The 25,366-nt window shown below is 47.5% G+C and overlaps 3 protein-coding genes across 6 annotated transcripts in view; 2 read left to right on the top strand and 1 right to left on the bottom strand.

Moving 5' to 3' along the window:
• Window positions 1-3,568, top strand: part of LOC130261562 (probable glutamate receptor) — a 13,443-nt gene extending 9,875 nt beyond the window's left edge. For all 4 annotated transcript variants that reach the window (XM_056507897.1, XM_056507899.1, XM_056507898.1 and 1 more), the window contains 2 exons: window positions 747-994; window positions 1,926-3,568. In XM_056507897.1, coding sequence (XP_056363872.1) covers window positions 747-994; window positions 1,926-2,027 — 350 coding nt within the window. In that variant the 3' untranslated portion in view covers window positions 2,028-3,568. The remainder of the gene's footprint in view (window positions 1-746; window positions 995-1,925) is intronic.
• PANK4 (pantothenate kinase 4 (inactive)) lies at window positions 3,548-21,104 on the bottom strand. Its single transcript, XM_056507896.1, has 19 exons — window positions 20,915-21,104; window positions 18,267-18,349; window positions 17,600-17,808; window positions 15,986-16,169; window positions 15,384-15,476; window positions 14,065-14,218; window positions 13,183-13,364; window positions 11,703-11,784; window positions 10,494-10,594; window positions 9,692-9,847; window positions 8,758-8,870; window positions 8,202-8,289; window positions 7,777-7,928; window positions 7,262-7,317; window positions 6,742-6,791; window positions 5,477-5,584; window positions 5,235-5,335; window positions 4,702-4,770; window positions 3,548-3,949 (listed from the first exon to the last, which is right to left on the bottom strand). The coding sequence occupies exons 1-19, from the start codon at window positions 21,030-21,032 to the stop codon at window positions 3,736-3,738; spliced, it is 2,313 nt and encodes a 770-aa protein (XP_056363871.1). The 5' UTR covers window positions 21,033-21,104; the 3' UTR covers window positions 3,548-3,735.
• Window positions 20,994-25,366, top strand: LOC130261563 (uncharacterized). Its single transcript, XM_056507902.1, has 2 exons — window positions 20,994-21,083; window positions 21,882-25,366. The coding sequence occupies exon 2, from the start codon at window positions 22,966-22,968 to the stop codon at window positions 24,148-24,150; it is 1,185 nt and encodes a 394-aa protein (XP_056363877.1). The 5' UTR covers window positions 20,994-21,083; window positions 21,882-22,965; the 3' UTR covers window positions 24,151-25,366.

The following is a 25,366-nucleotide window of genomic DNA, read 5'->3' as shown; positions in this document are numbered from 1 at the left end:
CGCAGTGAGCAGGGACAGTCTGCTCACGTTCTTCCTAAAGCACCTTTGCCCTGCCCTTATCCCACAGCTATAAGGGCATTTTTTTAATATATATATTTATATATGAGTGTGTGTACATATATATATATATATATATATATGTGTATATATATATATATATATATATGTGTGTGTGTGTGTGTGTGTGTGTGTATATATATATATATGTATATATGTCATGTATATATATATATATATACACACATATGTAAGTATGTATATATGTATATGTAGGTCACGTATATATGTTTATATATACACATATATATGTATGTGTGTATATATATATATGTAGGTCATGTATATATGTATATACACACACATATATATGTATGTGTATATATATATGTATGTCATGTATATATATATATATACACATATATATGTGTGTGTATATATATGTATGTCGTGTATATATACACACACACACACACACACACACACACACACACACACATATACATATATATATATATATCTGTGTGTATGTATATATATATATATATATATATATATATATATATATATTGTCTATCAGGCCCTTATTCCACCCTCTGTGGCCAGGGCAGGGTGGTTGCTAGCCAGAAAATCCTCTGGCAGGCCGGGCTGTGTTCAGTGGCACCTCTGCCCCGGTGCCCATTAACAATGTTTAATTGAACCATGCCTGGGAGCTCTCCCATCCTCCTGTCCCTCCTCTCCCTGCCCAGCCTCCCCCTGGACCAAGCCTCTGTCCATCGCCGTGCTCAAGCTGCGCGAGGCGGGCGACCTGGACTACCTGCGCAACAAGTGGTGGGAGAGCAGCTGCCCGCGCCAGAGCCGGGAGCGCTGGGGGCCGCTGGAGCCGCCGGCGCTGGGGGGGCTGTTCCTCACCCTGGGCATCGGCCTCGCCCTCGGCGTCCTCGCTGCCCTGGCCGAGCTCTCCGGCAGCAGCCGCCGCGCCGCCGCGCACGCCAAGGTGGGCGCTGGTTCCTGATCTACCCCTGTCCTGCCTCCCCGTGTTCCTCCTTCCACCAACATGAGATGTGGATCCTGCATTTATTCCCGTCCTGCCTCCCCGTGTCCTTCTTTCCACCAACATGAGATGTGGATCCTGCATTTACTCCTGTCCTGCCTCCCTGTGTCCCTCCTTCCACCAACATGAGATGTGGATCCTGCATCTATTCCCATCCTGCCTCCCCGTGTCCCTCCTTCCACCAACATGAGATGTGGATCCTGCATTTACTCCTGTCCTGCCTCCCCGTGTCCCTCCTTCCACCAACATGAGATGTGGATCCTGCATTTACTCCTGTCCTGCCTCCCCGTGTCCCTCCTTCCACCAACATGGGATGTGGATCCTGCATCTATTCCCATCCTGCCTCCCCATGTCCCTCCTTTCCAAGGTGTCCCCCAGCTCCTGTTCTGCCTCCCCATGTCCCTCCTGCACCAGCCAGGCCCCAGCATTTCCACCCTGACCTTGGTTTTCTAAGGAAAGCCATGCAGTGGGGCAGGGGTGAGGGGAGGCTGTGCTTAAAGATTCCTTGAAGTGACATTTCATAGCTTGGCCTGTGGGATGGGTTTGTAGCCTGAACAGCATAAATATAATAAAAATAAAGGAACTCCCTAGCACCCCTTCCCCCCCAAAAAAAAATGAAGAAGCATTCCCTGAAATCCCAAACTGCAGTCCACTGCCTGGGTGTTAGAGAGGACAGTAAATGATCCATAACAAGTTTGTTTTCAGGGGTGGCTGTTCTTTAGTCATTAGACAAAGAAAACACACACTCAGAAACTGCACCAGTGTCTGAGTGTGCCCCTTGGTGCTCCTGCTCCCCACCTTCCCAATGTGCACATGGAAAATGTGGATCCACAGAACAATCCACCCACAGCCTTCTCTCCCATTTCTCTTTCAGAAATCTTGTTGCTCTGTTTTCACAGAAGAAATCTGCTCTCGTCTAGGCATAAAAGGAACTGCCAGACAAAGCCAGGAGACATCAGGGAAGGCAAATGCTTAAAGGAGCTTTTGCTGCAGGAATAGGACCTGTGTTAGGGTTGTACCATGTCCTAGGAGCTGTAGGAAGATGTTTTTTTGCTAGTCTAGAGTGTTAGTTTGCTAATTACACACACAGAGAACACTTCTGGAGTGGTGGTGGAGCTGCAAACACAAGGAAATTAAATGGCTTGGAAGAATTTAAATTGATAAGGGGTAGAGTGGAATTGTGACAAATTGCTAAACTGGAGCTGAGCTGGCCAGGATGGTGGATCCATGTTTGAAGTTAACCCTGTAAGTCCATGAAGGCCTGGAGAAGGAAGTGACTAGGGACAGGTTAATGTGAAGCCTCTGCTACTAATTCCTGTGAGGAACAGTCGTGGAACATTAAAGCTCTTGTCTGTCTGCTGTAATCAGAACAGCAGCTTAAGCATTGCAGCTATAAACAGCCTCACCCTGCCCTGCCTGAGCAGGAGGTGCTGGGCCCTGGGAAGGCAATTCCTGAATCAGAGCTGATAGTGCTGCTGTGTAACCCCAAGCCCCATAAAGGGAACCCCTGCCACCAAGGAACCACTGGAGCTAAGAAATGCCAGGCAGGGCTTGTCCTTTGTCCCTTCCCATCACAGGGTAAGGGCCACTGTTGGGGGACAGAGAATGTTTTGTTCTCTTTGTTCAAGAATTGAGGATTGACAGTGGAAATCCCTCAGTACCAGAGCAGGGAGGGAGTGTGGGGATGAGTCAAACACAGCACAGCCCCAGCTCCCCTGCAAGGGGAGATGTGAGGGTGTTCTGCATCACTCTCCTGCTCTCAAAGAATACTGAAGTTCAGGGGAACAGTTTTCTCAGCTGCATGTTAAACACTTTCCTCATTAAGCTGTTTTCCCTTTCAGAGCTAGGATGACTGAGGCATGTAAGTGTTAGGGCAAATTGGTGGTGAAATAATTCCATTTATGAACTGCACCGCTGAAGAGAGAAAAAGCAAATTGGGCTCCATGGGAATGGCTGTAATTGCACTGCAGGAACAAAGACACCAACCCTTGTCAGTCCTAGCAGGGAGAACTGAAGGCAATAGAAACCAAGGGGGCTCAGGCTGGGAAACTGTGGGTGATCCTGAATCCAGCATTGCATGTTCCCTGTGAGGAATTCAGTGTAGCTGCAGGACTCCCTCCCATGTCCCTCCTGCTAATGGGAACAAACAAGGGGCTGGGAAACCAGGGCTGGTCCTTAACTCAGACTGCAACAGCCCTGGCTCAGTCACAGCCTGAGCAACGTTTGTGGGAGCAGCCCTTCCATCAACTGAGCTGCACAGAGCAGGAGAGATTTAGGTAAGTCTAAAAGCTGAAAATGAAATGTCAGGTTCACTTAGCAGTTAAAAACAATTTTGTATGTGCCGTGTCACTGCTGGCAGAGTAGGCAGAGATGTATAAAAAAGGTTTCATTGACATTTAAATATATTTCTATATGAATGTCTCACAGAACAAAAAAATAAAGTCTTTTCATCACAAATACTGCAGCATTAAAATAAACACTTACCAAAATAAACAATGAGTGATATACATATATATATATTTGAGTGTGTAGACTATAGAGTGAATCATATTGTCGCTTTTTAAGTCACAAAAGCACAATATAAATACGGAATTTCCTGTGAACTCTTGTCCCTGTTGTAATAAAAATACATTCTTTACAGTTAAAGTAAAACTAGTGCAAGTCCATGGGCCGTGGCAGCTCCATCATTTACAGGGCACTTCGTACTTGAAGATGACGCTGAAGATTTTGCCCCCGAGGCGGTCGGCGAGCCACGAGTTCTTGATGACGGCCAGCTTGAGGCTCTCGCACCTGAGCACGGCGTAGTAGTTGGTGTGGATGGCCCTGCCCATGCCCTCGATCACCACCAGGTCTGTCTGCCGCTCCCGCACCAGCACGGCCAGGCCCTGGTCCAGGCGGCTGCAACACAGGGGTCAGAGCGGCCACGCTGCGGCCACCACACCATGGCCACACCATGGCCACAGTGCTGCCAGGCTCGGCCACAGCTCGGCCACACTGCAGCCACCACACCATGGCCACACCATGGCCACAGTGCTGCCAGGCTCAGCCACACTGCAGCCACCACACCATGGCCACACCATGGCCACAGTGCTGCCAGGCTCGGCCACACCTCGGCCACACTGCAGCCACCACAGCTCGGCCACACTGCAGCCACGGCTCAGCCACACCTGCAGCCACACCACAATCACACTGCGGCCAGGCTCGGCCACAGCTCAGCCACACTGCGCCCACCACACCATGGCCACACCCACAACACCATGGCCACACCTGCAGCCACACTTCAGTCACACCACAGCCACAGCTCAGCCACACCACAATCACACTGTGGCCATGGCTCAGCCACTACTGTGGCCACACTTCAGTCACACCATAGCCACCACTGCGGCCACAGCTTGGCCACACCACAGACACACTTGCACCTCCACCTGCAGCCACACCATGGTCACCACTGCAGCCACACTGTGGCCACAGCTTGGCTACCACTGTAGCCACCACTGTGGCCACACTTCAGCCACACCACAGCCACACCACATCCCTGCCTCAGTCACACCTTGGTCACACCATAGCCCCACCTTAGCTCCACCTGCAGTCACACCTCAGCCATACCATGGTCACACCTGCAGTCACACAGTGACACTTGGCCCACGTACCTCAGATCCAGGCACGGAGAACTGGAGCCCGTCTGAACCAACAGCAGTTTCTCATCCTTCAGTGCAGAGCTGTTTAAAAAGACAAAAATATTAAACAGCTGCTTCAGCAAGGCCTTGCACATATGGGAATAAGGCAGAGAAGCAAGAACACCGAAGCCTCTTTTGCAAAGGCCTCCTTTGCTGCAGAGACTTCACCAGGAAACACAATGTTTCCTTGAGCACAAGGATTGCTCAGTCAGCCCTGCATCCTCTCCTGGGGACACTCTGAGTGACATACATGGATTTGCCACTATTAACAATAGAAAATTCCTGGTAGAGCAGCTGGAGTGCTTGTCAGGGAAGACACAACAAGAATATAACTATGGGTGTGCCAGCAAGACCCAATTTCTAAATTTTTCACTTTAGCAAAAGCAAATGCTCTGCCTTGGGCTGAGGCTGCCAGTACAGATGCTACTGAGCAGTGAAATGCAAAGGCAGGCTGTGGCCAGGCCCTGCTCTCCTCCCCAGGGAGGTGTGACAGAGGTGGTGCTTACTGGATCACGGGGTCCATGGCTGCGATGCGCTCGGTCACGATCAGGGACTCGCTGTAGGTGACGTCGTTGAGGGCAGGGCCAGAGTTACAGGCCAGAATCACCTGGGGGAAGGGGCCACAGTCAGGCTCTGGTGTGCCAGCTGCTGGATTATTCCCAGTTTGGCAGAGGAGTGTCCTGCTGGTGGGCAGTGCCACCTTCCAGCAGTTACCAAAACTCCAGAGTTCAGAAGGAAAACCACTCACCTCTGTCCCTCTAGAAAGGAGCTCTCGGACAAAAGGAAAGACTCCTAAAATTATGTCTATCCCACTGTTATCTGCGAAAATTAAGGCACATTTATGAGGGGGACCCTCCTGCAAGAGAAAACCAATGCATTCAGGATGGAGCACCACTCACCTCAGGGAAGTTTGTTATTCACAGCTACTCCTCCAAACCCCCACATTTTACACCCTCAAAACTTGAGCCTTTGGGTCTGGATTGTAGCAAACTCCCAGCACACAGCAGTGGCAAACAGGAGGAATGGGGCTCCCTGATGGTGTCTTTGCACAGGGGTTTAAAACAGCCTCAAGTCCTGTGCTGTGTTTGAGACAGGGCTCTCAAACTCCAGCAGTAAAACCTCCACCTGCCAACTCAAGCCAGGCCTAACTCCAGTCAGGCTGTGATCCTGAATGTGCTGGGTGCCAGCTGGACCTACCTTGGAGGGTGTTTTAAGCCAGCCTGGTGCTGGCTGAACAGGATTTCCTTCTGCCAGGAAAGGGCAGCTTGGACTGTGGGGGCAGTGACATCCTAAAATGAAAAGATAGTGCCTATTCTCCATTAACCTCTTCATTTGTTCTCAACCTGGGGTTATGAAACTTAGTTCACTCCAGTTCATACCAGTAGAAGAACTGAAAAATGCTTAATTCCTAATAAAAACTGACAGAACAGTGCCTGTAGTTCCCTAATTATCCCTGTTACACAAGATTAGCTGATGCTTTGTTTTAGGATGGAACATGTAATGATTTGCCATAGTCTGCTCATCCCCAACCTTTAGGCTGCCATTTCCAACAGAGAGATTTACACAAAGACACAAAAGCTTTTTCATTAATCTTAATTAAATGGTAAAAGAAATCACATGGGGGAAAAAAATAAAGCAGCTTTGCTAATTGATAAGTTCATTACTTCCAGCAAGCTCCTACATTAATGCCAGTTTAGGTTGGTTACTCAGGGGGAGGAACAACTCAAACACTACATTTGGCCCCAGGTTTTTTAATTCAGGGGTCTGGGTGTAAGGAAATAAGAGCCCTGATAAGGAGGGGAGGCTCTGGAGCACCTGGGCTCCAGTGGGAATTCAGGGAAGCAGCTTGGGGAGTAACCACGTTTTAGACTAACTCCTTTAGTCCCTCATGGTGAATTACTGGGATTTGTTCTGGGCTGTCTGAACAGAGTTCTGTTCAAACCCCACAATTACTGAGGTGGTTTGATGATTAAGGTGTTTAATTAGTGGGTTTAGGGGCAGCCAGGGTCGTACCTTCAGTCGCTCCAGCCACTGGCTGTAGGAATCTTCCAACCAGGGACGTTCTGTGTAGACAGAGCAGTGTCAGCATTTCTTACCAGCAGCCACTACCTCTTATCAGCACTCACTCTTCACATGGTACAAGCAGGAGGTTCATGCTGCACTCACTGAAGCATTGAAGCATTTGAGCTCAGGTTTGGACTGTTAAATGTGTAAGTTCACAGAGTTCCTGAGCTCTCTGTTATGGGAATGGCTCCATGAGAATAGGGCTGAAGTGGAATTTTCACACTAAAGCTCTGGACTGGTGTGGAAGTGGAACCCCCAGGACAACGTTCCCTGGCAGGGACACAACAGTGAGTGACCATCTCTGCAGGTTTAATTCCTTTGGAGCATTACCCAAAATCTGGGTCTGCATTTAAAGAACCCTCACAAGTCCCAATGATTCCCTGTCATCCAGGCAGCAGAACCCCCACAAACATTCCCACTCCATCCTCTCATTCACATCCAGCTCCAACCAGCATGGATCTCCCCTTACCTTGGAGCTTTGACTTGGCTTCTTCAAACCCAAACTGTGGCTCAGACTCCAGAACACTGGAACAGGAGAGAAACAAACAGCACACAGTTCAACTCCTCCATCTCACATCAGTGGAATTCAAACATTTCTTTAGCTTTAGCATTGCCCAGCAATTTTACTGCACTCTTGTACTGGGGGTGTCTGTGGGTCCCAGGACTGGGAAATGTATTTTGTGATCATGTTAAAAACAAAAGGCTCATCAGGACATTAAATCAGAGTTCTGATGCTACAAGAAAACAGCCTCAGCAATGTAGAGATGTTTGCAGGCAGTAGGCTACAGGCAAAAAAAAGACATTTTTTGTCTTTTTTGAACATGAAATGTTCAAAATTAAATGTAATGACTTAACCAGCTGCAGGATGTAACAGTGCTGTACAAAGGCTGATGGGGAGATTGATGAACTATATTTTTTCAGAAAAAAACCCACAACTGGACATTTTGTAGCTTAAAGGGTGCTGGTAAAGGATGTAACACCTACTCTGAGACTGCCTTTGCTCCCCAGTCAAAGACATTCCCTGCCAGAAGTCCTTTCACCAGTGCAAACTGCCTCTCCTCCCAGCCCAGGGAATCCAGGGACTCGATCACACTCTGGAAACACTTTAAGGCTATTCCATTTTCTTTCTGCTTTACCTGTAAGACAGACAGGAAACACTGGATTTACAGACCAACATTTCTTACCTGGCTTCTCAGGCTGTCAGGCAGCTGAAGCTGGTGATATTCTTGGTTACCATTATCCTCTCCAGGAGTCTGTGCAGCTGAAGGGGTTTATGTCCCACTCCCCAGTGCTGTTTCTCCTCCCCCAGCTGCTCACAACCAGTGCAGGAACTTGGTTCTAATCTCTCCCCTCTGAGCCATCCATCACTTGTACAGTTTCAAAGTATTGGAAAAGTGTCTTGAACTCACCTTGGAATAGGGATCTGGAAAATTGAACTCATTCAAACAGTGTTCCCTTGTATCCAAGAGACTTCTGACTGTTAAGGTACCATATGCACTTTAGAAAGGAAGAGGGGGAGAAAAAGCAAATCAATTACTTCAAACAGAAAAGGTTATTTTTCCATCTGTTTCCTCTGTAAGTCACAGCCCCTCACATGAGCACTAAAGCTGAAAGTCACAGGTGCTAAACCCTGACTCTACAATAAGATTATTTATTGTAGATTCAATAATCTTAAATCTACAGTAAGATTATTTAAATACAGGGAGGGAGAATGTTCAGAATTAACCTGCTGCAATTTTTAATCGCCACGTACAAATTTTTAGTAACAAATTTTCTGCCAAGATAGAATATCTCTGCTCAACTCCAACACACGAAATCCAAAATCTCTGTGCAGAGGATGTGATGTTTGGCACAGAAGCTTGCCTGTGCCTTCAGCCTACTTGTCTTTGTTCTGCTTCACAACCTGGTTAGCTTTTGATGAAGAGAAGCAGCAAGAGATGCAAAAGGGAAAATAAAACCACTTACAAGGGCTGCTGCCTGAGTGTCTGGAGCTTGTTCCAGTATTTCTGGCGGAACTTCTCAGCTCTCTCCTGTGCATCCACTGAGTCTGGCTGGCTGGCTGCAGCTCGCTTTGCCACCTGGCAGAGAAATCAGGCAGCACTGGAGTTACCAAATTAACTCTTCCTCCTGTAACTGATGTGAAGTTCAGTCTGAGCAATAACCCCTCCATCTGCCTCCCTGTTCTGTGCCTGCAGCCTGGCTGCTCCCTCCCACACAGCACCTCCCAGCCTCCCTTCATTCCAAACAGTAAACAAGGATTATAATGCCTCTTTTTATCCCAAAAGATTTAAAGTTTGTTTTCCAGACTGTACTGTCAGAAATTAAGCACAAGTTCTAACTACTTAGAGGAGAGGAAGAAAATAACAATGCACATACACTAAGGGAGAAACAAGCAGAAATACAATGGTGCACGTCGACCCCTTGTGTTCTCTTTTTGTTTACTCCAGTGAACTGCCTGAATCAGCTTCAGTGCAGAAAAAAATATTAACTTGTGTCTGGTTCAACTGTGTTCTTCCCATGGAAAAGTGTCTGTGAGGCAGCAGGACTGCTCCCAGAGTAGGAACAACCCAAGGATCTCTGACCTTTGGTTGTGTAACTGTCCTGCTTGCAGTTCTGTACAAAGAGGTCCAAGTGACAATAAAGGGAGAAAATGCTTTGAAAACACCTTCCAGAAGCTAAAAAAATGCACCACAGAAGAACATTTCTACCTTTGAAGGGCCTAAGCCCTTCCTTAGGATACTGGGACAATATCAGGTGCCTCTGTTACAGGGAAAGAGGGGCTGCACTTCCAGAGAGGTGACACAGCAGGAGTATTTTACAGGACAAACATGCTGCTTCACACAAGATTTGTTTCCTAAATACCTGTGTCACCCACACAGGACTGTTCTGTGACACTTACCCCATCCAGTGCCTCCTCAAAGCAGGTGAGCCAGTATTTTCTGGCCATGGCATCATCTGTGAGGTCAACAGTGTCTGGGATATAGGTGGAGGGGTCTTTCAGCAGTGGTAGGTTAACAAGTGGTCTCTCCAATCTGTCCATTTCCAGCATGTCAAACTAGGGGAGAAAGGAAAGAGATGGGTTAGAACTCCCTCAGAAATTAATTCACAATGAATTAAATTAGCACAAGGGCTGCAGAAGCCCAGCCACAGTTAAGACTGACAGATTTGCAGACAATTTTAGGTCATCATAAATAAACCAGTGCCCTCTGTGGATTATTCTATCCATGCCCACCCTATAGACAGAAATTAACCAGTGTGAAAATAATCCACTGTGAAATCAGAATTGCTGTACTGTCAGTGACTTTAAGAGATGACTGGGCTTGTGCTCTTCTGTCTAATCTTGTATTTGTCTTCTCACAGGAAGCAAATTAACACTGCTTAAAGATGGTGGAACATGAAATTCCAAATTCTGAGGTATTTCAGCAGCAGCAAAATCCAGCTGCTCCAGAAAAAGGGTAAGAGACAAACATTCCCCCCAGTTTGGTGAAGGGGGGTAAGACAAAGCAGCAGCCAATCTGTTTTATGAAACATTCCATCCAACACCACACAGGACACAAGACAACACCACACCAGGCACCAGACTGGTCACTTCTCTGGGAAGCAGGAGCCCCAGGGGCAAGAAGCAACCAGAGAATCATCACTTCTGTCCAGGTCAGCACTGCCAAGAGAACACACACAGGTCTAGAAAAGACAGCACATACTGTACCACTCCGTGTTCTCTGCATGGGGTAAACATCAGGGGATGTGCTCATAAGCCCAGAGCTCCCAGCATAATTCTCTCCCCAGCTGTACTGGTTTGGATCTAGAAAAGAGAAAGACACAGACACACATAATCTGAAAATAAAACTGAGAATACTCCTGTGAGTGAGTCTAGAGCCAGCATCCCTCTGAGCAGCTGCTGCACTACACAAGCCAGCTCCCCTTGTCTTTAAAAGCAAACAAAATTTTTCCCTTTAACCCCCAAAAGAGATGTTTCAACCACTCAGTGAATTACCTGCTCCAAAGAGCTTCAACCTGAATGAGACAAGAGACAATTTAAGTTCTAAAATAATTCTTTTTAACCCCATTTCCTTGCCATTAATCAGCATGCCTCCAAAGCACTATCACTGAGCATCTCTTACTTCTAAATCTAGATCCATTATTAACAAAATAGTATTACAGAACTCTCAAAGCACAATGTAAGCTTCAGAGAAACACTAGAGTTATTTCCAGATTTGCTTTATTTGAGAAAAGTTTAATGAGCTCAGATGTACAGTACATGCTGCAGAAGCAATGTCTTTAATTCCTCAGTAGCTGGTTCCTTGCCCATCTCTATCAAATGGGCAGGAAAAGAATTCCACATCCAATTTTTGGAGGTGTATTTGATACTTACTGAGCTAAGTACCATTAGCAGCCTGTGGCTGTGCCACTGTAACCAATGTACTGCCTGGCTTGCCAGTACATCAATGGGAAAAGGAAAACTACACAGGCAGAATTCCACCAAAGCACCCTGGATCCAAGGATCTGGACAGAAGGGGCTCCTCTGTGAGGCTTTTCACTCTCAAACACAGTTTGGAGATGCTGGTCTTCCTCAGTACATTAAAGAAATTCAGAAGTGGCCTCTTAAAGAGGGGGAAGCTCTCCAAACCCACATTTCCCCAGCTGGATTTAGAGCTGTGACTGCTCTTTGCAGAATGCAGAGAAGAGAAGAGCCCAGTCCTGCTGCCTTCTCAAAGGTGAGCAGGAATTCCAGTAAGAAATTAAGATGTCCCTGCCAGAATGTATAAAACCAAAGCCCAGCATCTGTGTTTATTAGTGCCAAATGGATTTATTTAGGCAACAGCTTACATGCAGCCTCTTAAGAGAAACTTGGACAGTACACTGACATTTCAGAACACAGCATATACAGAACAGAGCAGTGCTGTACTTACTGTCTTGTTCAGCTCCTTTTAAAAATGCCCCAATGGCTCCCAGGTAGCCTTCATGTCTCAGGAACAATGCCTGAACCTCTCCCTGCCACAATATGAAACATTGCAATTGGATGGTCCCTGAGGGCTAACAGGCACTTCTTTGTCACTAGTTTCACACTTTAATTTAATAGAAACAACTAGAAGATGGTAACAGTCATTTGTGCTACATTCTCACACATTCAGCAACTTTAATGGTGCTTCTGGAACAGCTCAGGGAGGAATTGCTCACACACATCATTCCCAGTTACCACACAGCTGGAAACACCCATGCACCAGTGGTGTGTGCTCTATGGCCTCCCCTGGAAAACACCACTGCATCATTCCATGAATATTCAACTCCTCTTGCTTCAACAGGCTGGAAATGCAAGGTCATGTGATGGCCAAGGTAGGTGTGTGCCACTGCAGCCAACACCTTTGGGACACTGCTCATTGCTTTATTTCATTGCACTGCTCCTCAACACCACACAGACACTGTGCATTAGCCACGGGCAAGCACTCCCCCATCCAAAAAACTCCATTATTAATGCAAAATACAGGAATGCTGGGGAGGAGAACCTCCACCCTCAGAGCAGGGCCCCTCAGCTTTCCTATGCTGGGTGAGACACAGCCTTTTCCAGGAATTCAGCAGTGGCTTGGGAACAGCTCACCCTGAGGGGGGCTACAGGGAAACAGCAGCTCCAGCTCACAGGGAGCTTTGGATTTAAATCCTGGCAAAGTGTCTCTTACAACCTAAAGCTGCAGTTTTGCAATAGCTTTCTTGGAACTCAGCAAGTTTTACAGAAAGGGACAACAATGGTGAAATAAAGAGGGGGGGAAAGCAGCACACAGGAGTCTCTTGCATGAAGCACTGAGATGAGAAAAAAATGCTGTCATCTACTCTATAAAATTCCCAAAGTGCAGGACTAATCTACCTGTAACAACCATTAAGGAGCTTGTGGATTAGACCTTTTTCCTAGTCAAAAATCTTCAGTATTTTCCACAGCTTCAAAATCTGCAAAGAACTTCAGCTTAGTTGATTTGGGGTTTGATTTTTCTTTTTAATAACAAAACCCCACTGATGCCAACTGTCTCAGCAGAACAACCCCACACTGCATGACCTGGGGGTGGAAAGATGCAAATCAGCAAGAGGAATTGAATAATGATGGTGACTATCTAAGAACACAGTGGAAACTCATTACTTGGAGCTACAAGACAGACTGTCAATCAAAAAGTAATAATAAAGAGAGAGAGAGGGAGGTAGGGAGAGAGAAAAAGGGCCAGACACAACTCCCAGGCATTTCACATTGATTTCACCCTCCCACAACACATCCCTGCCTTACCTACCTAAGGAGCAGCCTTCTAAGCTTATTTCATGTGCAAATTCATTTATGAAAGTATCCCAAGAGCCTAGAAAAACAGCTAAGAAGTGCCTCTGCTGTAGGGAAGGCTGTGTTTTCCTTACCTTGGAGAAGAAGTTGATGCTGTAGGTTATTGTGCGCATGGTGACGGGGTGGCCCCGGATGAAGAAACCTCCAAAATAGATTTTATCCAGGTTGTGCAGTTTGGCATAGAGGCAGGCCAGCTGACCAATGTCATTGCTGATCATGTGGAGCAAACTTTTGGCCATATCTTCTTTGGAAAACTCTGGAAGGGAAGGAAGAGTAAAATAAATTACACACAGACTGAGAAAACTCCAGTGGACTGTGATTTCCTAACTGAGCCTGCAGTTGGGGAAAGAAAAATCCAGGGGTGGAGCAGTTTTCCTTAGTGTGGAAAAGAAATGTGTCACCCCCTACAAAAACCTCACATACAAAATGCACTTTCAACAAGGAGTGTGATTTGATTGAAGATATCAGGGGAAAAAAAAAACCCCAATAAGCCTATGTGAAATATTTCTTGAAAAAAAACTTCCTGGATGGCAGGAAACCATTTCTTCTCTCTAGGAACCACGGGTTAGGGTTCATCCATCCCTCTTGGCCTGAGATGCACTGCAAGTACTTCATTAAAATACTGCAAATAAACTGAAAATTGTAGTAAATCACTGCCAAAGGGCCTTTCTGGAGCCCAGAAAGCCACATCTATTTCCCACAGGAATTAATTAATCCCAGGCTAACCAGATAGCTATTTTTAAATTTTCCTTTGGCTTAGGCAACCCCAAAAAGAAAATTTAAATGTCTGCTTATAAAGCAGGACTACATAATATCTTTAATCAATACTGTGCAGGCAAAACACGAGATCATGAAAGATGCTGGTGATTATTTTCAGTTCTATTTGTTTGATCAGTATAAAGTTGATTGCCAAGAGCCAGAGGAGATGTTTGGGTAGATCTTTTTGATCCCAGTACCTTTGTCTGCTGTGGTGGACTTCCCAAAGCTGCTGGCAATGAGATTCCCACTGAGCCCCAGGGTCTGGTAGGCACCTCCATACACGTCCTTCACCAGCATGTCCACGTTGGTGTGCTGGCCCTTTGAGGCCAGCTGCAGCAATTCATCAAATTTCTGAGGGTGAGAAGCACAGTTACTACAGCTGGCCTGGGCCAGAGCTCTGCAGCATCTCTACTGAGCAAAACCAGTCTTAGAATTAACCAGGCTATTTCTAATTACAAGGACAGATCCAGACTCCCTATCTGGTCAAACACACAGATCTTCAGTGGAGCTCCTTTAAAAATGAACACCACAATCAAACTCTTTCTTATCTGCAGATATTTTGTTGAATTTCCCCTGAAAACTAGAGTGGGTCAGCACATATAAAACAGTCAGAAGGCTCATAGCATCCCTTATCTTAGAAGTCAGAAATATAGGAACTAAGAGGAAAGAGAATTTTGTCTTCCTGAAGCACAGTAAAATAGAAGTTTGAGAAAAAAGTCTCAGTGTACCTTTACTGTTGCAGGATGTGCCACTGTCCCTGAAATTAAACTTGCAGGCAAGCTCCATTATCCCAATACTTAATTTTTAATCCTGCTAATTTTAATTTCTTCTACAAAACCAAGAGAGAATTAAGAGCAGGCACTGTCATGGTCTAAGATTTCTTCTTTAGGAGCATCCATCAAAAAGCACAGCCAGGCTGTGCCCTCCCTTTGACATTTCCCTATCTGGTGCATATGTAACTGTAGCTTTTCCTACTCTGCTGACATTCAGGACACTCATTTAAGCCACATGGCTCTTTGGCAAGCCCAGCATGATGTCAGAGCTGGGCTGGCTGAGCAGGACTAAGTCAGGCCTTGTCCATCAACCCAGGATTTAAACTCAAGTTGGCAGCCAAGGAACCAACCATGAGGCAAAAGTTCTTCTCTCAGCTCCCAGACATTTTGCAGCAGTTGTGTGCTCCCTGCTCTCTTCTGCAGACAGCATTGCAGGAACTGGGCTGGCATTTTAAGTTGAAAAGAGAATAAAAAATTACCAAACCACTTTGAGGAGGTTCTTGTCCATCATTTGTCCTTAAGCCCCATGCAGGATTGCTTTTGGTCACAATAAGCATCTCCTAATTCTTGTCCCTATATTCCACCATAACTTTTCCATGTAAAGCTTCCTTTTACATATCAGAAGTATCAAAAATATGAACACAAGTCCAGGACTCAGCCTTGTTACCTAACATTCCAACATTTCAGACTTCCTCCCAGCATTTAATTTAATCCCACTCCCTTTAAAAGAAAGACTTGGATACCTTTGTTTTGGTGAGCAAAGCTCCAAGACCCCAGAAGGTTCCACCTCCAATTGAGCTGCCCCCAATCCATTCAAATTTGTCTTCTGTTTCTACCTGTGAATCAAACAAGGCAGATTTATTTAGAAAGTCCTGTTATAATGTTTAACACAGATTTAAAGGTCAGAGTGTACAGTTTTGGAACAGTGGAATCAGTGGAGATGGAATCCTTCCATTGTGGTAGTGGCAGGTGAGAAGGGCATGTTGCACCACAAGCACTTTTGGAAATATCTGTATTTAATTCTTGGCAAATAATGCTAAATATAGACATTAAACTTGGTCTCTTCACCAGTGTGATCAAATAAATATCAAAAATCACTTTGATCTGACAGCCTTTGTCCTCATCAGGTAATGTAACCACATCAAATTAAATGTAATTTTAAAAAAATCAGTGAATGGAAAAGCATTCATAACTCTGCAATTACTAGAAATAAACTTTAAAAAAGGCACAATTTTCTTTCAAAACCTTGCATTACCCAAGAAGAAACAAGTACAAATCTGAACCAGTGAGAGGTTTCAGATCACCTTTACTAAATCTCCAACAAGGCATTTTGGCCACCACTCACCTTCACTATGGAGACCCCTGAGCCAATGTTCACCAGCAAATAAGGGAAAATGTTGGGGTGGTTTGTCTGGAACCGGAATTCTGTGTCTGAATCCTTCTGGTAAGCAAACACCTCGTGGGGGATGTTCCTCAGCACAAAGTTGCACCCCTTAATTAGGCAGGTCATGACATCTTCCTTATCAACTCTGAGGGGGAGGAAAAAACCTTAAATAAATGTCCCAGCCCTCCTGATAAGGCAGTTTGCTTTTGGAGCAGTTTGCACAGACTTTGCAGACTGGAATTTTCACACCACGTGGCACAAGCCCAGCTCCCTGGAAACATGAAACCTCCATCTGCACATGGTCTGGGGCTCCCCTCCCATGCCACAACTCCAGGCTGGAGTTCTGTTACACAGTAACTTTAATCATGTTGTCATTACAAATAATCCTGTTTGCTTGTTTACACTGCTCCATCCAGCCCGGCTCCTTTCATGGTCTGTGCACCCCTGCCACAAAGTAGGTCAGGAAGCTTAGCTGGAAATTAACCTCAGAAAACAATTTCTCAACATGGAATAATTATCTGTTGCTCTTCCCCTGCCTCCTAATAAAGCACAAAAGGCCTCCTCAACATTTCAGAACTTGTTTGTGCTAGATTCAATGGACTGGGAGTAGCCTACAACTGGGATCAACAAACACAGAAAAAAAGACTTCTCACAAGAGTAGCAGGATTCACAACAGGACATATCCAGTGTGAAGTCTGGGAATGTGATACAAAATTTAGAGATGACTGGTAAGTCAGCTAACACACAGTGACTTCTGTGAACTTCTGTGCCTCTGTACTGTTATTGATTTATGGAAATTCTTACAGAAAATATCCTGAGGCTTGTTAGAAACAAGACACAAACTCATCTCAGCTACTGCAGAATGATTCGTGTGTTCCACGATGGAGAAGCTGCTCTGGTTTGGACCTGGGGATCAAGTGACTATGTCAGAACCAAATGAAAACCAAAAGCAGGTGCAGCAGATGAGATAAGAGGGGAAGCTGCCTCCTTATCTTGATCAATTGATTATTAGTAAATAACAGCCAATAAGGCACTAAAGGGGGCTAGTGTGAAATAAACAGATAACAGAGTCCAGCTTATCAGGAGAAATCAGTAATTTGCAAAGACATTGTAAAAGATGAGCTCAGGCCCTCAGGGGCTGAGGAATGTACTCCACAGATCACAGCAGGAAAGGTGCCTTGAAGGTCTCCCCAGTGATGTTTAATATTGGGGCAAATTAATGTTTTTCTACACTTACAGCATAGAAGATGAATTTATAGGCATCACCATCTGTGGCTTTGATGGCTTTTGTCTCTGTATTGATAAGATGGCCTTTGATGAAATCTAGGTAGGTTTCAGTGTAAGCTTTTTAGTATTTGGTGTTTGATAATGGTGTTTGAACAGTAAATTTATGAGGCTGTAAATTCATGGGGCAGCCCTTTGTTCTCCTGCAAGCCTTTGCAGAAAGTTTAGGTAGGAGCTATACAATAAATGACTGTCACATGAATTAGCTCTGAGCATGCCCAGGAAAATGATAAAAGCTTTTGGAGTAGGTGTAAGTTAATTCTTTACAGAATAAAAAGCAATTCCACTTACTTCAACCCCAGCTTCTTCTCAATAAGGTCTTTGAATTTGTAGGCACCACCACCAGTGGCTTTGATGACTTTTGTCTCTGTATTGACAAGATGGTCTTTGATGAAATCTAGGCAGGTTTCAATGTAAGTGTTTTCAAATTTAATGAAGTGAAGTCGAGCTGTAATCTCCTCCTGAACAGATATTTCATACAAAGGTTCATTGTCTATGTCCTTTAAGAGAGAAAAGGATTTCTTAAGAGAATATTCTTGCAGAAACAAGGTTAAATGCTGAACTACTGAACATCAGTACTTGTGCTTTTTTTTGCCCTTGAAACTGTGTTAATGCCATTAAATATAACACCTCAAGCTATGTCAAAGAAGAATAGAGTTTCACAGGTCTTAATTCTCCTTAAGCTGAGAGAATCAATTCTCCCATGCAGCTGACATGCAGGAAATCCCTCTGCATGAGCAAAGTTATGTCTGCACAGGAGCAGGTATTTTTTTTACAAAAGTACCACACAATGTATGGAAAATAAATATTTCAAACAGTATCTGGCAATATAAACACTTCCCAAAAAATTTTATATAGAACAAGTTATTATATATATTTGGTTTGGATACAATTTCTGTTCTACCCAGTCCAGAATATGAATCAATCAGATGCAGCTGATCCCTGATGGAATTCTCACCTTTCCAGAATGATCAAAGGATCTCACTCTTGCCACTTTGTGCTGTACAGTTGAGTAATAAGCCAATTTGGTTAATGAACCACCTGTTCATAAAGAGATGACAAGTTATGATTAATGCCTCAACTGGGAGCAAACAATAGAACTTATGTTTATGTCAGCTCTTGGCTCTCCAGGTCTCCTCAGTTAAAGCCAGAGAGAATTAATGGAAATGCAGAAAGAACATCTGTTAAGGAACTGCTTGGCCTGCTTAACCCCCAGGGCATCACAGGAGGGAAAAGCTCCATAAATTCAGTTTGTGCCCAACTGATATGGGATGAGGATGAGCAGTGGAAATTCTTAATTAGCCAGCCCAGTACATGCTCTGCTGATATTTACTGTGTTTGGAAACTTTATGAAACCTCCCCCAAATCTGTACCAGGATTTTCTCAGCTGGTTTGCCACCACTGAGCAATGCCCCTCATGTGCACAGAGGGTTTCACCAGCAACACCTAAATAATATTCTTACTCTCCTTTTAGGGACAAGTCTGCAAACTCATGGCTTGGTTAGAAAATGACCCTCTGTACTGAGTAATTATTTTGCAAGATTGGTCTTGGCTTTGGGGTAAAGAATGCTCAGAGTGATGTTTCTCAAGCACACAGCAGTTGCAGATATTACCAGTGTGCAAGTCTGAGCAGAGCAGCCCCATCATCCCCTTCAGGCCTCCAGTCTGTTCATGGCAATAAAACTTTCAACTCTCCCCTTGAAACACAATTCAATCCCTTGCCCTGTCTTTGCATCTGACCTGCAAAAGTGGATTTCTGGGGTTACACTGTATAACTTCAATGTTTTCCACAGTGCTCCAGGTCTGAGGGTAACTGTGATCCACTACTGGGTTATCATTAAAGTCCTGAAAGCAAATAAAAACCTGGCAATGTTAGATCCTAAATAATGGCTAAATTCGGTGGCATTGCACTCTGCTGCCTAATAACCAAGAAATGAAGCAGCAGAGGTGAAAGATAATCCCTAGAGTGTGTAGCTTTCCCTTCATATCAGCACTGTCAGCTCTTGCACAGTGCTCAAATATTTTTGTTAGAAAAATAATTTGCAACCAGTAGGAGAAAAACAGGCAGTTTACTCCAGGAAAATTTAAGTGAGGTCAACGTAGAGTGACCATGGACAGACACTTATAGTAACAAAAGCAATAAAGCTTCCCTGACCTTGGATCTGATTTCGGTGTCCCAGCCAGTACCTTAAAGTTTCTGGTAAACAAAACCCACAGTCTGTTCTGCTAAAAGGTGAGGGGTTGCACAGTTTTTTTTATGGAGAAGCTTCCCTCCACACCTCCAAACCGAGGATCACAAAGCCCGTGTTGGAATGTCATGTGCTTTATACCAACAATGACACAGGTGCTGCAGGAATTCATTACCAGACCCACGGTATGCACAGCCATGCTTTCTGCATTATCCCCTTCCCCTCGCAGTTTTTAAAGACTTAAATCCACTCAGAACACCAGCTGAGACATGTAACTGGGTTTTATAACTAATCCCACGCCTCTAATTCCGTGCTGACCCGCACAAAGGCCAGTCCCGGCTGTTACTGTAACCAGCAGCTCCTGAGGGGCTGAAGGAACTGGCGACACAAGGTTTTCTATTGGGGTGCAGGTTTTCTTCCCACTGTCCCTGAGCCTCCACGACACACAGCAGCGTTCACCTGGACAGTAAGAGCTTGTTTTTCTTTTCCCTGGCTTTTCTCATAAAAATTCCACTAATCTCGAGACCGTAAAACGGAAGGAAAACGCGTGAAATGGCACTTTTGGCTCAGTGGGTGTCCAGAGAGCGACTGCTGATCCCTGCACCAGAGGAACTGGAACAGGCTCAGCCTGTCCCTGCACAACTCCCGGCTGTGGCGCGCAGGTGTCACCCTGACGTGTGTCACCCTGACATGTGTCACCCTGTGGCTCGCTCAGGGTGTGGGAAATCGGGAATGTCGGGTGTTTTTGGGGGTGACTGAGGCAGCAGTGACAGACCCCGTCCCACTCCAAGCCCCGCAGCCGCCCTGCCCTGCCCGGGCACTGCCACAGCCGCCGTCCCCGGCCCTTTCTGCTTTTTCCAGGCCGGTTTGGGGAGTCGGAGGAGCGCCCGCAGCATCCCGCGGGCCGCGGCCTGGGGAGGGGGCGGCCGAGGGGCTCCGCAGTCGGGCCTGGCGCACTGGGGCAGGGTCTGGCGCGTTCTCAAGGGGTGCAGCCGATGCCCCCCAGTCCCGCCGCCCCCCGGCCGGTCCGGCCGAACCCTCCGGGCTCTCCCCCGTCTCCCTCTTGGCCGCCAAGGGCAGCCCCGGCCGGGCCGCCCCGCCCGGCTCCCCGCGGCCCGTTACCCGCGCACGGCCCGCCGGGACTTGTAGTGCTACTCCTCGCCCGCGGCGCACCGACACCGGGCGGCGGGACTACAACCCCCGTCGTGCCCCGCGCTGCCCACACACCGCGCAGCCCGCCGGGAGCTGTAGTGAGCCCGCGCCCACCCGCGCTGGCCTGCGCGACGCGGGAGACTACACTTCCCAGCGTGCCCCGCGCCAGCCCGGCCCGGCCCCCCGCGGGTCCCCTCAACGGGGCCGGAGCCGCCGCCCGTTCCCCACCGCCGCCTGCTCCCTGCAGGCCCCCACTCCCGGTTACCGATGTCTATGGCGAAGCGCTTGGCGTTCTCCAGGTTGCGGAAGATCTCGTCGGGCGGGAGGGTGATGCTCTTGTCCAGGCTGCCGTGACCGCTGCCGCGCCCGCCCCGCTCCGCCATTTTGAAGGCGACCCGCTCCCTCCCTCACCCCGGCCTCATCGGCATGCAAATGTATGCGCATAAATCTGCATAGGAACGAGGCGGAGCCGCGGGGATTGGGCGGGGAGCGCGCGGCGGCCACGCCCACCGGCGGGGCGGGGCCTGAGGGACTGTGAGGGGGGCGGAGAGACCCCGGGGGGAAATGGGGGGACACCCTGGGAGGGATCGGTGAGACCCCAGAGAGGGGAATTGGGGGGCACACCCCGGGAGGGATCGGGGAGACCCTGGAGGGGGGAATTGGGGGTACACCCCGGGGAGGGGGGTTTGGAGAGGGGAAATGGGAGGGACACCCCGGGAGGGATCGGTGAGACCCCAGAGGGAGGAAACGGGGGGACACCCCGGGGAGGGGTCGGTGAGACCCCTGGGGGCAGCGAGGGGAGACGGGGAGAGATCCCGGGGCAGAGACCTCGGGAGGAGCGGGGGGCGGAGGACAAGGACAGACCCCTGGTGGGGAGGAATAAGACCATGGGGGAGGAATTTGGGGGAGATAGGGAGAGACCCCCGGGAGGAATTGGGGACAACGGGCAGAGAGACCCCCGGGGGGATCCCCGGTAGCTCCACACAGCCTCACGTGTGCCCCCTGTAGCCGAATCCCTGAATTTTAACAACCTGCGTTTTTCCAAGTGTTTTGTGACCCGGACGCATCCCCAGGAATGTGAATTGTGCCGTGAGGTGCCTTGGAAAATTTAATCTCTTAATCAAAAGCGCTTTCTGGGTTTGGTGTCCCTGCCTGTGACAAGGGGTTGGAATTAGATCACGTTTAAGGTCCCTCCCAACCAAACCATTCCATGATTTTTTTCACACTTGCAGTGACCTTTCTTGGCTCTGAATTCCCAGAGAATTTGCTGCTGGGGCGTGCTGTTATTTTTGTCTCACATTGAGAGAGCTGGGGTTTGATATTCCCGAGCCATGGAAAACAGCATTGCAGGGCGTCCCAATGGACACAGAACTGCTGGGGAAATTCGGTGTCAAATCTGAACATCTCTGCTTTCACTGGAATCTGTCTCATGTCCATTGACCACAGGGAAACCAGCTGTAAAAACTACTTTAAAAAAAGAATAACTTCGGATTGATTAAGCAGATTTTTATTTTTGACCGTTAAAAGTTTCTGCAACTTCTGACGTTCAAGATAACTCTGGCACAGGTCATACATTGGTGCAGCTTGCACAGAACACATCGTAACATCCTCCAAGGACAGTAACAAATTCCCATTTTCCCCTGGCAAAAGGGTACCCAAAAGTAAATATAATTTATACACCTGCCTTTCATGAAAGACTTTAATAAATATTTATTTTATAATCGACAGCACAGCTGCAACTTTCAGTCCTATAAGGACAAAAAAAAGATCTCCTGCCTTTACAAAAGGCACACACGCATCCTGAACCTCACAAACAGCCCTGGCTCGTGAGCAAGACATCCCGAGGAATTTCCTCTACATAGTTTGGGATATGGTTTAACCATTCTCAGAGCGTGCTCAGTACAGACTATAAATATTATAGAACCTCTCATGGCACCGTGGGAAGGCCAGATTCCCAAATGTGTCCAGTGAGACCCCGGGGCATTCCAGGTGGGGAGCCCGAGGAGCCAGAGGAAAAGCAGGGACACTTTTGGGAATTCTGCCGGTCCCAGGGCTCACAGCTTTCCCAGCAGAGCTACACGCACAACCTCGCAGAGGTTAAGAACAGCCGTCGTTCCGCTCCGAACGACCCCTGCAGCCCTCCCAGCAGGAGGATACAGCTCACATTCCCTCAGAACAACTCTGTCTCCGCGCGGTGGGATCCTCGCAGTCCTTCTGGGAGAAGGGGAGCTCACATCCATGCAGAGCAATGACCTGCAAAGGGGAAACATTCTTCCCTACTCGTGAGAGGAGTGGGGGCGACTTGTACAGCAAGTCATGGTCTCCTCTGGAACACGGGAAAAGTCCAAAAATCACGGAATCGTGAACTGCCGGTGCCCGCGGAGGCTTTGGAATCGCTTCGGTGCTGCTGGTTTTGGTGGAAGCTGGTGGCTGGAGGAAGAAGCAGAGTCCCCAGGTGGCACCTGTGCCCTCCGGGAGCGGCAGCTCAGCTTCCCCCGCGGTGCTGCGCCCGTGGAACGGAGGGACGGGGGTTGCAGAGCGGCTCTGGGGCTCTGCCCCTCAGGATCATCCTGCCGCGGGCTCTTGGCTGCTAGAGCTGAAAGGGCAGGAGAGGAGAAAAGTGTTACACGGGGAGGAGCCGGCTGGAGCTTTTCCCAAAGGAAAGGGCAGCGAGAGAGATGGGGATGTGATGGGGAGCACTCACCTCGCCCGTATCCCGGCTCGCTCACAGCCATCCCCCCAGGATTTCGCCTTCCCCCAGCTCGGAGTTGGGCCGGTGTCTCTGAAATCCCTTCTCCAGGAGCAGTTCCAGCTGCTGTAAATCCGAGCCGGGGTTCCCGGAGCTGTAACACAGAAGGGGGAGAAGGGAAGGTGAGCAGCGAGGCTTCCCCTCCCCAACAACACCCCAACAGCTCTCAGCACCCCGGAGTGCGGCCCTTCCCGGCTCTCCAGCAGACACTCACCCTGTGCTTCCTTCCCTCCGGGCGATGGGATGTCCAGGGAGAGAGCATCGTTATCCCAAGGGCTGCTTTCAGCTCCGAGTGGAGAAGGGAGCCGGGATCTGCCCTATTTATACGCAGGAGCCGCATTACAAAAGTCTGGGTCCGGAGCGACTCGGAGTTTCCCACAGTCTCCAGCCAATCCATGCGTGCCCGGGACAAAGGGAAAGCATCCATTACAGCATGGCAAATTGACTGTGAATTGCCTGGGGATAATACCCCGCTCCCAAAGGAGCAGGTGGGCTGGGGAGTGTGGGACACAATAGGGTTTGGCATCGCGGCGCTGGGCAGGGAACGTGGGAAAGCGTTCGTCGTCATTATCATCCAGCTTCTGCCTGATGTTGGGAACGTCAACATCTCCATGTGCTGCTTTTTCCCAGGCTGGGTTGAAATCAAGCACAGAAGACTGATCCCAGGAAGAGATAATGCTCTGAGCCCCAAAGAGAGGTTGAAAAGGGAAAGATGCAGAATTAGAGGGACTAAACCCTTTCATCGACATTAAACCGTGCTTAGATGAATACAGTACCAGATAATTTTCAGGCAACGAGAGACTAAAATCGAGGGAAGAGCCCTTCAAACACTTAGCTTGAAATATTTTCCTCTCTATTGTTTAAAATCCCTCTGTAAGTTATACCCAGAGCTCTTCCTTGCTTTTGTTTGGGTAATCTGGGCTTTCCTACAGCAGCCCGTGACATGTAATGATTGTGATGTCTTTCCCAAACATGTCCTGTTTAATTTCATGCCACTTTGTAAATGCCTCACTGTTCCTGAGTCTCCACCTAAATATATTTCCCATTTACAGACAACTGATAGGGAGAGAGAGGTCAATTCTTGCCTTCTCTTTTGCTATATTATCCCCTTTTCAGGAGGTGCTACAGGTGTGAGGCCTTCCTGTGACTTTGCTCAGTCTTGGTTCTTCTCACCTCTGTGCCACAGGTAATGAAGGGGAAAGAACCAGACAAGATTCGGGATTGGAGCTGCCTTGTAGCAATATTTTAATTTTCTTCCAGGATGTTTTATGCTGCCAGCTCAGGTCTGCTGCCCCCTCCCAGCACAATCCCAGTCATGTTTGGGATCTGTCAGTCAGGCATGGCAGGCCTCATGCAGTTTTTGAATACCTGTTTTTTTACAACTACAACATTGATGATAAACCCTGCTTATTTCTTGTCTCTGCCTTTCAAAATCAGACAGGAAACTTCTCATTTTCCTGTCAGTTGCAGGCAGGCAGTTCCACCTGCCCTCAGCATCTCTCTCAGGGCCAAACCTGTGCCATGGATACCTGGATAGCAAAATGTCCCAGCACACAGTGAATAAAAAGACATAATTCTGCAAAAGATGATCCTGTAACCCATTATTAACCCGAAGATTTTAAGGCCTTTTTCTATGCCTGGATCCTCGTGGATATCCATAAGCCAGGTCTATTCCCGTCCCAGCCCAAAGACACTTTATCTTTAGATGGATCACTTAGGGCACAACAATTTTAATTCTTGATGGCTGTCAAAAACTATAACTGAACACAGACCATGAGTCCCACTCAAAATCAGTTTGCTGAATTATTTTGTCAGCTTGTAATCTGCAGTATTCCTTGGGGTTGGGGCTATCCCTGGCTGCATGTGCTTGTGCTGTTACTGCAGAGGGAAGTGAAGCTCGGGATTCCTGGAGGGATGCAGGGACAGCAGGTCCTGCCACGCCCCGCATGGGAAGGAGGATGCTGGCGG

This window comes from Oenanthe melanoleuca, chromosome 21 (genome assembly GCF_029582105.1).
Source record: "Oenanthe melanoleuca isolate GR-GAL-2019-014 chromosome 21, OMel1.0, whole genome shotgun sequence".
In the NCBI taxonomy this organism is placed as follows: domain Eukaryota; kingdom Metazoa; phylum Chordata; class Aves; order Passeriformes; family Muscicapidae; genus Oenanthe; species Oenanthe melanoleuca.
The sequence above is the reverse complement of the archived record's forward strand: the minus strand, read 5'-3'. Positions and strand labels throughout refer to the sequence as shown.